At 39.5% G+C, this 13,264-nt stretch overlaps 1 protein-coding gene across 1 annotated transcript; it reads right to left on the bottom strand.

Annotated features, from left to right (window-relative positions):
* Positions 1–2,753: 2,753 nt before the first annotated feature.
* On the bottom strand, positions 2,754–4,129 carry LOC112872969 (probable esterase PIR7A). Its single transcript, XM_025936005.1, has 3 exons — positions 3,572–4,129; positions 3,335–3,472; positions 2,754–3,185 (listed from the first exon to the last, which is right to left on the bottom strand). Exons 1-3 carry the CDS (start codon positions 3,944–3,946, stop codon positions 2,898–2,900), a joined length of 801 nt encoding a protein of 266 aa, XP_025791790.1. The 5' UTR covers positions 3,947–4,129; the 3' UTR covers positions 2,754–2,897.
* Positions 4,130–13,264: the final 9,135 nt, after the last annotated feature.

The raw sequence follows: 13,264 nt of genomic DNA on the forward strand, positions 1-13,264 counted from the left end.
TCGAAAGCATGCAGCAAAGAGGCAAAATGTGAATCCTATGCCACCTCCGGAAGCAACTCAAGAACAAGAGAGAGTAATTGAAGAAAATATGAATCCTATGCCACCTCCACCGCCACCACCTCCGGAGGCAACTCAAGAGCAAGAGGAAGAGAGAGTAATTGAAGAAATTGTGAATCCTACGCCACCTCCACCGCCACGACCGCTACCACCATTGGTTCCACCAACTTATGATGTGAGTCATCTTCCAAATGATCCAGGTGAAAGACAACCCATTGCAAGTTTCCATGCTAATGATCATGATGCAATTCGAAGAGCATATATTCTTAGAGGTCCATTTCAGCCATATGCACATGAGTTCCCAAAAAGGTGGATTGGAGATAGAGAACGTCATTTCAATTTTGTGTGGTTTCACAATTTTCCTTGGGTTGAATATAGTGTCAAGAAAGATGCTGTGTTTTGCTTTGTATGCTACTTGTTCAAAAACAAAGAAAGTAAGGGAAAGAGAACTGCTGCATTTACTGTGAAAGGATGGAAAAACTGAAATATAGGAGAGAATGCACTTTTGAAACATGCACGTTCTAAGGCACATAAGGCAGCCCAAGAGAAATACTTTGGTTTTCTGAATCCTGATGCAACAATTGATGATAAAATTGAGAAGTGGAGTGCTGAGGATCGTTATCTGTATAAGAAAAGGCTGACTTATTCACTTCGATGTTTGAAGTTTCTTTTGCATCAAGAATTAGCATTCCGTGGACATGATGAAAGTGCAGAGTCTAGCAATAGAGGTAACTTCATTGAACTTTTGAAATTTGTTGCTGCACATAGTGAAGAGGTGAACAAGTATGTTCTAAACAATGCTCCAAGTAATTGCACTATGACTAGCCCAATGATACAAAAGCAGATTATTCAGTGTTGTGCCATAGAAACTAGAAAGAAAATAATTGGAGAACTTGGTGAAGAGCCCTTTGCAATTTTAGCAGATGAGTCTAGTGACATATCACATAAAGAACAACTAGCTCTTTGCTTGCGTTATGTTGATGTATTGGGAAGGCCATGTGAGCACTTTCTTGAAGTTGTTCATATAGATGATACTACCTCTTTGTCACTTAAAGATGCAATTGAAGCTTTACTTGTTAGTCATGGCTTGACTTTGACACGAATTCGTGATCAAGATTATGATGGGGCTAGCAACATGAGAGGAGATATTAAAGGGCTGAAAACATTGATTATGCAAGAGTCACCTTTTGCTTATTATATCCATTGCTCTGCACATCAACTCCAACTAGTTCTTGTTGCTGTTGCCAAGGGAAATAATGACTGTGTTTGGTTTTTTGATCAAGTATCTCTCTTGCTGAATATTGTTGGAGTCTCTTGTAAGCATCATGGCATGCTTCGAGATGCTAGGATTGAGAATCTCATGAGAGCACTTGATTGTGGTGAACTTGAAACTGGAAGTGGATTAAATCAAGAGATGGGGTTGGCTAGGCCCGGTGACACTCGGTGGAGCTCTCATTACAAAGCTGTATGCAACATCATTGCTATGTATCCTATAATCCATGAAGTTCTTTTCACTCTTGGAGAGGATACTACTGTTAGAGCTGATTGGACAAAGATACATACCATGCTTGGTGTATTTGAGTCATTTAACTTTGTTTTTTATTTACACTTAATGTTTACTATTCTTGGATACACAAATGATTTGTCAGAGTGTTTGCAAAGAAGGGAGCAAGATATTCTTAATGCAATCACACTTGTTAAAGCGGCAAAGAAAAGAATGGAACACTTAAGGAATCATGGTTGGGATCAATTTCTTGATAGGGTCACTTTATTTTGCAACAAGCATGGTGTCTAAGTTCGTGCTATGGAGGGTAATTATGTGCCTTTTGGAAGATCTGTTCGGTTTGTTCATGACCAAAATAATGATGACCACTTTAGAAGAGCAGTATATATTGGGGTCATTGATCAAATTAGCATAGAGCTTGCTAGTCGGTTTGATGAATTTAATATGGAGTTGCTTTCTTGTATGGCAGCCTTTGATCCTTCCAACTCATTTGCTTCATTTGATGCACAGAAGGTACGTAGACTAGCTAAGTTCTATCCTAACGACATATCAAGCACTGACTTGCTAAAACTGAACTTGCAACTTGACAATTTTATTGATATCCTAAGAGAAGATGATGACTTCAAAGACCTACACAATCTTGTTGATCTCTCAGTTAAGCTTATTGCAAAAAAAGACATAAGGTGTTTGATGTTGTGTATTTGCTTCTCAAATTGGTATTGCTTTTACCGGTGACAACAGCAAGTGTTGAAAGGGTATTCTCTGCAATAACTTTTGTGAAATCTAAATTGAGAAACAAGATGGGTAATAGTCTTTTGGACGATTGTCTTGTCACGTACATTGAGAAGGACTTTTTCTTTGAAGTGGATGAAGAAGACATAATTCAAACTTTCATGGACTTGAGGAAGCGTAGGCCAAATAAGAAGACATAGTCTTTTGGTATGTATAAGCTTGTTTATACATCTTTCGTATTTTCCTAGACCATATTTTGTTTTAATGTATGCAACTTTCGCACGTATTGTTGAATGCAAGACTTTATATGCTATTTACCGAATTTTTACCGAATTGTTTACAAAACTATATATACATTTTACTGAATTGCATATGAAAATTTTGTTCTGGCATACCCTATACAAAAATTCTGGCTCCGCCACTGCAGGCAATGACTAGACAATGTGATTTTATTTCATGATTTAGGTGGAAACCTCCTGTGATATTATCGTACGCTGAAGAAGAATGTAACAATCACACATGAACGCCAACGGCCTCTGTTGAATGCTGTTAGGCACATGATGATAGACCAGCTCTCTAAGCAGGGGATGATGCTTTGAAATCCTCAACTCTGCTTGTCCTTGGCGATCTCCATGAGCAATTCTGAGAGCTCCCTCGGCTTCGAGAACATGGGCATATGGTCAGCTCCCTGCAACCCCCTGACTTCCGTGCCGGGGTTCCACGAGGCCATTAGCCGCTGCGTCTCCGCCGGCTTCCACTCGTCGTCCTCGGCCACGACGTACACGCGCCTCACCGCGCCGTACCTCTCTGCCGTGAGGACGTCCCCGTTCATCGTCTCGTCATTCAGGAACCGCCGCGACGGCCTCACCATGGCAATTCCCAGGGTCAGATCCTGCACTACATCGTGCCATCAGAGGAATCGAAAAAAGAGAGATATTACAGAGGGAAACCTGATTGACTGTTTGAAATCTGATCTGATCAGCTATCAATTACTATGCACTTGAGGATCGGATGAACAAACGGGCGGCCATTGTACCATACCTCAGGAGGGCTCAGCTGATACACTCTCCGCGCCATGTACTTTGGTCCGAACAGAAACGTCTTATCCGGATTCTGGGGATCACCGGTGGTTCCGAGCGTGCAATCCATGAAGAAATCTGGCCCTTTCCCTTGTGATATCTAGCAGTTTTGTACAATCATGCATGGTAAGGAAGAAACTTGAAGTTGATTTACATATGGGAGCACGGATTTTTTTTTTCTGTCCGAGCATATTCGTACCTGCTTGAACGCGTACGTCATGGGCTTCCCGGCGGCGGGCATGGTGGCTGTGGCGAACACGGCCACGGCGACCTTCTCCGGGTATCTCTCCATGGCCAGCGCGAGACTCTGACCGCCGAAGCTGTGGGCGACGAGGACGGCCTTCTCGCCCCCCGGCAGCGCGGCCACCGCGTCCAGCAGCGGGCGGCTGTACTCCTCGAAGGACGCCACCTCCTCGCCGCGCCCGTGGCTGGCGCCGCACCCGGCCATGTCAAGCGCCGTCACGCGGTGCCCGGCGGCCTCCAGGGCGGTGGCCACCCTGTACCAGCACCACGCGCCGTGGCAGACGCCATGGATCAGCACGAAGTGGTGTCGCTGCTTCTTGCCGCTATCCATCTCCGAGTTCGTGGAGAAATAAACTCGCCATCGCTCAAAAGAATCTTAGGAATAATCTGAGCTCTTGTGATTTGGAGCTTTGCTTGATCTTTCGAGTACTTCCGCTTAACAATCCATATGACTGTCACATCAGGCCCTTAGGTTCCGATAACCAAGAATAACTAAAAGGCGGTGCAGCAATTGGCTTGTCAGCATAAATCACAGTTCCCACCACACCATTATTTTTCTGATCATGGATCACCTGCTGTCGTCCATTAGAATCCGCTAGATGGTCCCTTTTTAAAGTACTCCTACAATATGTCTATTTTTAAATTGTTGATGCCTTGACCATGTAGTTAATAAGTAAGGCTTCGTTTGGTGTCGGGGAGGCGGATAGAGCCGAAATCCCCACCACCCGGGGAATGCAGCCCACGCAAGGGTGAGCTCGCTTATTGGGCCAAAAATTACATTTGGCAAGGCGCAGGTCGGCATGCATCGTGGACCAATACCCATCGATCCTCGATCGATCCACAGGAGAGACAAAAATCGCCACCCGACCCGTGGAAACCCTATCGCTCGAGCGGAATTGTTGGCAGCACTTTCATATTCTTGAACTTGTGCAACCACTAGATCTGATCTGCGATTAGACCGGTTCCCTTTTTTGGTTCGTTGTAGGAGTAGTTTATGCCCACGAAATCGTTTTTGTTACTTAAACTTTCAGTTGTATGTGATGAGATTACAAGTATGTACTCTCCCCTTCTGATGGCAGCAGCTGTTCTTCAGCCCTGCATCCCTTTTGCCCTCTGCTTTTTTTTTCAGAAACGATGGAAGTTTTTCTTAACCTGTGAACAGTGGACTCGTAATTGTTTGCCAAAAAATAGTTCTTGCAGATGTTACAAATGGCTGCTACTGCTTAGATTGAAACTCTTTCAGAAAATTCTAAGTGCATAGAAGTTAGCTTCAGAGAGTAGTTGATGCCTATAAATTTGTTAAAAAAATTCAGGGATGCATCACACAGAATTATGACCTCTTGTCACAAATACTGCAGATCTTCCTTTGCTCCTGGTGGGTAGGAACGCGTGGGCTCTGTGGCTGTTTTCTTGGTCGGCAGGAACTTCACCACCGCAGCAAAAGTTGGTGTGTCAGGCATTCCAGGTGAGCATCTTCCTTTGCATCTCCTCTGGTGTTTGCCCAGGCATTTAATTCACTGTTGAATATGTATTGAGGTAGTGATGATTAAGCCATGTGCTTAATGGTTAGTGGCGTCCTGTTTTGATCTTTTTAAGGTTGCCTTAGAAAGCATACACTGCAACATTTCTCTGATTATGTAGCTTCTTTTGAGAGTTTTAAGAAGTTAATCACATATGTCAATTGTCATCTTTGCTTGGTATCCAATCTGTAGCTCACTGAGATGGCTTAGAATTTTAATAATGAATGTTCTGTCAAGTTAGCTAATCTGCCTTTCTGTTATAGCAGTTTGCATAGTAGCTATTGACTTGATATTTGCCTTTCTGATTTAGCAGTTTGCCTTTCTGTTATAGTGGTACTGTACTAATTTCATTTGTTCCTAATATATAAGTTCATTATCATTTGCCTTTACCTTTCATCATTTTTCTTTGACATAGAGACTATAGAAGCAGTACTATGTTTGTCTTAGAATAATAACTTAGACTATACCAATTGTTACTTGAAATACTGTTCTTCTTTGTTGTAGAAAAATGAATTCGAGGGTGGATGATCAAGTTAGGAGGAGAGCGGAAGATGATTATTAGATGATGCTATTTATATTACCTGCAGTGTACCTTTTAAGTAGCAATGGAGGGAGGGAAAAGAGACCTAGGCATACATCTAGGCTGTCCGACAAAGAGAAACTAAAAGAAATCCTAGAGCGACATCCTAAGGACTGTTGTATTGTATTTCACATGGAGCCAATTGTCTTTAGAGAGATTGCGGACTTTATCAGAACAGAGCATCTGTTACGTGACACAAGAGGTGTGAAAGTGAAAGAGAGATTACGTGACACAGGAGCATCTGCTATCTCATAATGCTAGCTATGAGGATCTACAAAATGAATTTAAGCACAGTGGTGAGACCATCCACCAGCATATTAAGGTAGTTTTAAATATATTCCCAGCTCTCACCTATAGGTTTGTGAAGTCTGCTATTGGAAATGGTCCACACTGGAAGATTAGTACGGATCCTTGATTCTTTCCCTCCTTTGAGAACTGACTAGGAGCCATTGATGGAACCCATATTCCTATTACCATTGGTGAAGAAAAGCAAGCTCCCTATACAACCGAAAGGGAACATTGAGCAAGAACGTGATGCTAGCATGTGATTTGACCTGAACTTCACTTTTATATTATCTGGTTGGGAGGGCTCTACTATAGATGCTAGGGTTCGCAGGTCTGCATTACTTAGAGGATTCCATGTTCCTGAGGGCAAATATTATCTGGTCGATGTTGGATATGCTAACACGCCATCCTTCCTTGCACCATATCGTGGCGTCCATTACCACTTAAAGGACTTTGGGCATGGTCAGCACCGGCCGGCAATTATAAGGAGCTATTCAATCATCGCCATGCATTACTGCAGAATCACATAGAGAGAGAGCAATCGGTGTTTTGAAGAAGCACTTCCCTATCTTAAAAGTTGGTACAAATCACCTTATTGAGAACCAAGTGAAGATACCAGCAGCAGTGGTGGTGTGTTTCACAATATTAGACAGATCTATAATGGGGATGAGGGTTGGTTGGATCATCAACCAGATAACAACATATCAGCAGAAGATTTTGTTGATCTTCCTGGAGGAGACAATCACTATAACAATGATGTGATCCCACCTACTAGTCAAACAGATAATGGAAATTCTCTAGAGATATGATTGCAATGATTATGTGGAATGACTACAGTCATAACTAGTCCCGATAAATGGGTGTTTTCTGGAATGTAATGTAATGATAATACTGTTATGTGTATTTCTATATTGGAATCTTATATTTGCAGTACTTAAATCTTAAACTTATTTTCGGAATGTGTTATCTATTATGTTTAATTCTGTATTGGAATCTTATATTTGCAGTACTTAAATCTTAAGCTTATTTCTGGAATGTGTTATCTATGCTCATGACAGTTTTGATAATTCTTCATAGATTGCCATTTCATGATGTTTGCAAGAGGTTCCCTAAAGTACAACATGATGCAAGCTGCATCTAAGCAGAAGTTGCGGAAATCCAATTCCACCTGCGCGCGTTAGGAGGCTTCCTAGCGCGCGACCAGACAGCAACGCAAGCTGCATGCGCTCCTTGCGAGTGTCGTGTACTCGTGTAATATGAGACAAGGCTAGCTGCCTAGCTTGAGTCTGTACGTGAGATTCTCATGCACATGTATTAGTTAATTTTCCTTCTGTTAAACTAAGTGTTCCTTTGAGTTCTGTTAAACTAAGTGTTATCTTTTTTTTCCTTTCAGTATTTTTACCTTCTATCATGTTATCTCTTGAGAAGTTTTTGTTTGATAAATGTTTCGTTGAAATTATGCTAAATTTTTTTTCTGGGAAGTTGGATAGTGAACTTATGCGTAAAAGTTTTGCAAGAAGTTTTTCTGATAATATTATCATGGTATGCTAACAAATATCCTCCGATAAGTTTTCTGAAAAAAAATTATACATGTAAGTTGTATATCGTGAAAAGTTATGCTAAAGAATATCTTTTGAGAAGTTGACTGAAAGAAGTTATACGTAAAAAAATTTGTCTCTCAAGAAAGTTGTGCTGAAAAACTATTCTCTGAGTAGTGGTTTGGAAAAAAATTATATGTAAAATTTATGTGCATAAGCTATAAGTTTTCAAAACTAAAAAGTTGCGGATGAGAAAAATTTCCTAAAAAGGAAACTCGCGGCCTGTCGGGGATTGAGCGCCCCACTGAATAGAAAGGCCCAAGAAGTTGTCACCAATCTATGGTGGTGTACATAAGAAGATAGCATCACCTAAAGCGGCACTGCAAGGTATATGACAAGTGCATACCATTCTAAATTTGCACATCGTAATTTAATTTAATATTATCTATAGTGGTCCGTAAAAGAGTAAATTGGAATCTAGGACTTGGAAAGGGTTTGGTTGAACTTCTGCACTACCACAACAATGATTGTTGTAGGAGTCAGAATGGATGGTCCTTAGGGCATGGAATAGAATTGTAAAAGTGTTCCAAGAGAGGTTTACACATGTTTCTTTTACAAAGTCGCAAATTTAAGAAAAAGAGGAGATGAAGAGGGAGTATAACCTACATTAAGAAGCAAAGAAAAAACAAAGCGGATCATATTGGAATGAAGTTTTGTGCATTATTGAAGCTGAACCCCCAATTTGGGATAACATACTCACGGTAAAGCTCTAAAATAACTTGAATTTCTATTTCACATTTAGCTCTGATATGTCATTGATTCGACTTGTGCAACTACATCTTATGTGCCGTTGGACTGGTTCCCTTCTTTGCTTGCAAAAAGTAATCATTAGCTCTAATCAGTGCACATAAAGTGATCTTATTCTGACTTTTTTGTTCAGTTTATCTTAGGCTACAGCACTAGGATATTTTGTAGTTAACTGGTATGGCTGTGGCCTGTTTGTACGGGAACTTTTGTAATTAATATTGACGATAGTTAACTGATATAGCTCCTGATTTAAGAATGTGTAGTTAACTGATCTGTGCTCTTTATTTAACTGATCTCCATTAATTGTAATACCTTGGATTTCTAGTCTGCTGTAGCTGATTTCCAGACATATATCTTGCCTTACTAGAACTAGAACTACCATTACCAATGTGTTACATTTATTTCCAAAACCTTGAATTTCTATTTCACATTTATTAGCTCTAAGTTTCATATTGGATTTGCTATGTTTTCAACGGTCTTATCCTAAAGCTTGAAAATTCCAGACCAAGCCTTTCCCCTTATTTGACACACTTTGAGAGTTGTATGATGGTAAATTTCTATTTTCAACGGTCCTATCCTAAAGCACTAGCTTGCTTATGCTCACACTAATGGACATAATTTCTTTCTTAAACCCTACAGCCGACGGATCCTTGGATTGAACTTTACTTCTCTTGAGCGAACAGCATTAGAACCAGCAAGTGGCACACAAGTCAGTAGTAGTGAGGCATTGGGGGTTGAGGACAACAATTCTGCACAATTTGCCAGTCTTGATGATGATGATGAGGATCCTGCAACAGTCAGACCCAGATGTGATGCTATGGGATCAAATAAGCCTATGCTTGCTGCATCAAGATCAGGAAAAGAACCTGCTGCAGCAAATGTAGGAATCAAGGTTGGGAAATGACAGAATCAAGAAAATATGATGATGACTTATATGGAAATGAAAACAAAGCAAATTGAAGGGGACGTTGAAGATAAAGCAAAGCCTCTAGCAGAAGAACCTGATTTCTCTATTAAGAATTGTGTGTCTTGTGAACACTATAGAAGGACTCTCGAGTGAGGAAAAGGCTGACGCTTTTGATGTGTTCAAGGATGCACAAAACAGGCAGATCTTCATGACCGCGGAACCTATCATGCGCTTAATATGGCTGAGGAAGGAATGGTATACTTGCCTTACTAGAACTAGAACTAGCATTACTTGGTAGTATTACTATATCATTACTTGGTAGTATTACTAGATCTGGAATGCATGCATTCTCCATTGCCTTGTATGTCGTGAGGTGCCTAAAGCTTCCTCAAATGCAGTATGCAATTCATGTCCTGTACCTTGCCAATTTGTTACTGCAAATTATTACTTCAATTACTACAATTTATTGTATTTTCACGAAAAGCATCTATCATTTTGCATTGATACAACTATTTTGTTCCTCTTTGCAGTCGAAAGATTAATTCTTTACGGAGATGTTGATACACCTAGGAATACAACCCTTCATATCTTCAGAATCTACTTGTTTTCTTTTGTTCAGAAAGTTTTGGAAACCTCAACAATTCTTTTGAGGAATATTGTAAACCTTTAGAGCAATCCTGCTGTTAAGAATGTTTTGTGTTGTTAAGTTGTTTTATTTCAGACTGCATGTTTCTGATTTTGGGAAATAGTGGTTAACTATTTCAGACTTCAAGCTATATACATATATCATGATTCTCATTATGTATTAAGCATGGCTTAGCATGTTGGTTTTCTGGATTTTTTGGTTTTCAGATTTTTGTTTTTTATGTTTTCTTTATACTTTTGTCATTCTGATTGAAATCATGCCATATTCAGTTATAATTTTATCATTATCATAGCATTGTAGTAGCACCCTATTATCATTCTGAACCGGAACATGGGTAACGTGAGAAGCGGATGTCAGCCCATGTCAATCGAAACTAACCCAAATGATATATTTATGCAAGGGTATAAACTACCTTGCCTTGGAGGGATTGGGTGGGATGAGGGGTGCACCCGATCCCTATGTGGTTGCATGCTCCCCTAGTTTGCCTCCCACGGGACCCAAACGAAGCCTTATAGGGGTAGAAATCCGCATTCCGGCGATACCTCTTCCATTTCTACATATCGCTAAGCAACATGTGTTACCTTTTAACCATCTATCATGCAAATATACTCTTCTCCTCCACCACCGGGCTACTTTACTTTAGGCCTGCATTCATTGCCCGCCCATTCTAACAGGCTTATCATTGATGGCTGCTCAAGATTTTGTTCGCGTGTTGCGGGTCCAAAAGCCAATTCTGCTGCGCCATTTCGCTTCCTAGGCTTCAATGTTGTTGCCGACCACATTGCATATCTTGCTTACTCCTGCATCCAAGAATAAGTTAATACCCTATTTGTAATCAACTCAGAAAATAATGCCTCTAGTTTCATATTAGCTACCAACAATTAACCATAAAACAACTAAATCGAATGCTTACCACATCATGAGAAAGCACAAACACATCGGTACTCCCATTGATTAGTTCCGGCAACTTGAAAGTAAATTGCTCAGCACGGCTCATATGAGGCCTAGGAGCACCATAGTATACCTTTCCATCGTCGGGAGCGGTCTAAGTACTTTCCAACCCAAGAGCAGTCCAGGTACTCATGAAACCAGCATGGAGTATATCACTGAAATCCTCTATCACACCCGGTTTTTAAAATAAAACTGAATGCATAACAATATGTATATTAGGGTTAAGTTCCATCAATATAGTGACGTCATAATGGAATAATGAGCAACAATATCATGAAAAAGAAACTTACAGCAACTAAAAACCTATCAAAGATACATAGCTCATCCTGAAAATGACGGCTTCACACTTCACAGGCAATCGACTAGGGGTTGCTACATCTAGAACTCAGCAACATCTTCAGCAAACCTCATAACAAATTCCTCTTCTGAGCAGCGGTTTTAGCAAATGTGAGTACGCTAATAGTTGGTACTCAGCAAGTATATTAGAAAATAAATGATATGCAAGATTTAAACAAGGATAAAGTCTGGCTAAATAAAACGGTAAGCATTTTAATGAATAGTTGAACATTAACAACTTATTTACTAAGCCATGAATGAATATTGCCTATATTTATGGAATAAAGAGATAACTGAATAATAAATAAACTTGGAACAATTAAATTACTAAATTAAATATGGATTCAATAAGTCATGTGAGGGTTCGAGCCGCTCTTGACCGTGAGCACGGCTGATATATCAGTTTTACGCTCTCCAGAGATTGTACACTTTACCCACAAATCATGTCTCCCTTGATGCCCAAGATAGCTAGCCTCTTAAACAATTCCAAGATGAGTGGCAGGGATACACTACAAAGCCTTTCCAAAGACTCTCTAACAAGTCAATAGTCTGCTAAGGTTTCAGTAGCTGGGTGAGTGAATCTCCCCCAAAGCATGACAAAAACCAGACAACATCACAGGCCCCCCTCATTCGCCTTCCGGTAAGCTACTAACAAGTTAGAGATATCTAATTAGAGCCATATAATTCTTGTGGATGCACTGTTTTTCCGGGTGGTCGCTCCATGGTTTAAATTAATCATTTAACATCATTCATCACAGTAATTCCAAAAGATATAAATCATGTATCAAGTATTGTTTTCATAAACCACCCGAAATCATAGTTTAGCAACTAAGCAAGCTATCCATTATTTTGAAAGAACCCGGCTTCAAGGACATGGATCATAGATATGAATAAAGTAGGAACTCATCAAGTTAATGCATGCAAGCGTAAAATAAATAAATATTGTTAGAACGAAAGTATGATCAAGGAATATACTTGCTTTTATTCCAGAGAAAAGTGCTCAGAGTTTTCAACACTTGCCCTTGAAACTCTTAACCTCCAGCTCTCGAGCTGTGTTCCTTCTACTCGCAAAAAGCATCAGGCACAAATATACAAGTAACAAGCAAACACGCACAACTAAGATAGGGCAACAAAAAAAAAGCATTACAAGAACGTACTAAAGAAGAGGGCTCGAAACTATGATCGCAAGAGCACAAAAAATGCTGAAAATAGAGCTACGGTTTGCATTGTAATAGAAAAGAAATCTATAAGCTGAATTTATTTTAATTATGAAAACACATGTTGTAAAGGATATATTGGATTTAACTCAATTTAATTTATATTTGTAAAGGCGATATAAACTTGTCAAGTTTTACTTAACAAGTTTACGTACAAATTAAGCAAATTAATCATTTAACTAGCAAATAAAAGACATGTGAGCGTAACTAGCGTGAAACTTTTTTATTCGTGTTTGAACTAAACAAGTTATATTAAAAGACACATTTATATTGTATTATTCATATTAACATTAGTTAAGAAAACTGGTGTAGAACTCTAATTTGCTTTTAATTAGAAAAGCTAATTAATCTAATTAATTATAAATTAAATTTCAAACAGGAACTATGATACAACGACAATACTAAACTATAGCTTACGCTAAAACAAAGCTAACGCAATAAGAATGAATTAAAATGTCAGTACAAACTCTATCAGCTATGGAGAAGCCCGAGATTTTACAATCTAGTTCCTAAAATCTATGTTTTATCACAAATACGTCCGGGGAAAAGAAAGAGGATGACGATAGGATTCCGTTTTATAACTTACTTACAACGGGGATGTATCGGGATGGCTGTAGAAACATTGAGAATAAAAGCCAAAAAAATCTGAAGAATTCTCAAAAGATTTAGAAATTGGATAAAAATATTTGGAAAGGTATTCACATCCCAAAATTAAAATTTTGGGGTGTGACATCCTTGCACAGATATTTTGCTTCCTGGAAAAAAGCGGCGTATCCATTACTATGCCTCATTATCCTTTCTCGCACCATCAACAACATTATAAAGTAAATTAGACCAATTCTCTGGTGCTAGAGCCCTTTGC

The sequence above is a fragment of the Panicum hallii genome, chromosome 1, assembly GCF_002211085.1.
Source record: "Panicum hallii strain FIL2 chromosome 1, PHallii_v3.1, whole genome shotgun sequence".
In the NCBI taxonomy this organism is placed as follows: Eukaryota; Viridiplantae; Streptophyta; class Magnoliopsida; order Poales; family Poaceae; genus Panicum; species Panicum hallii.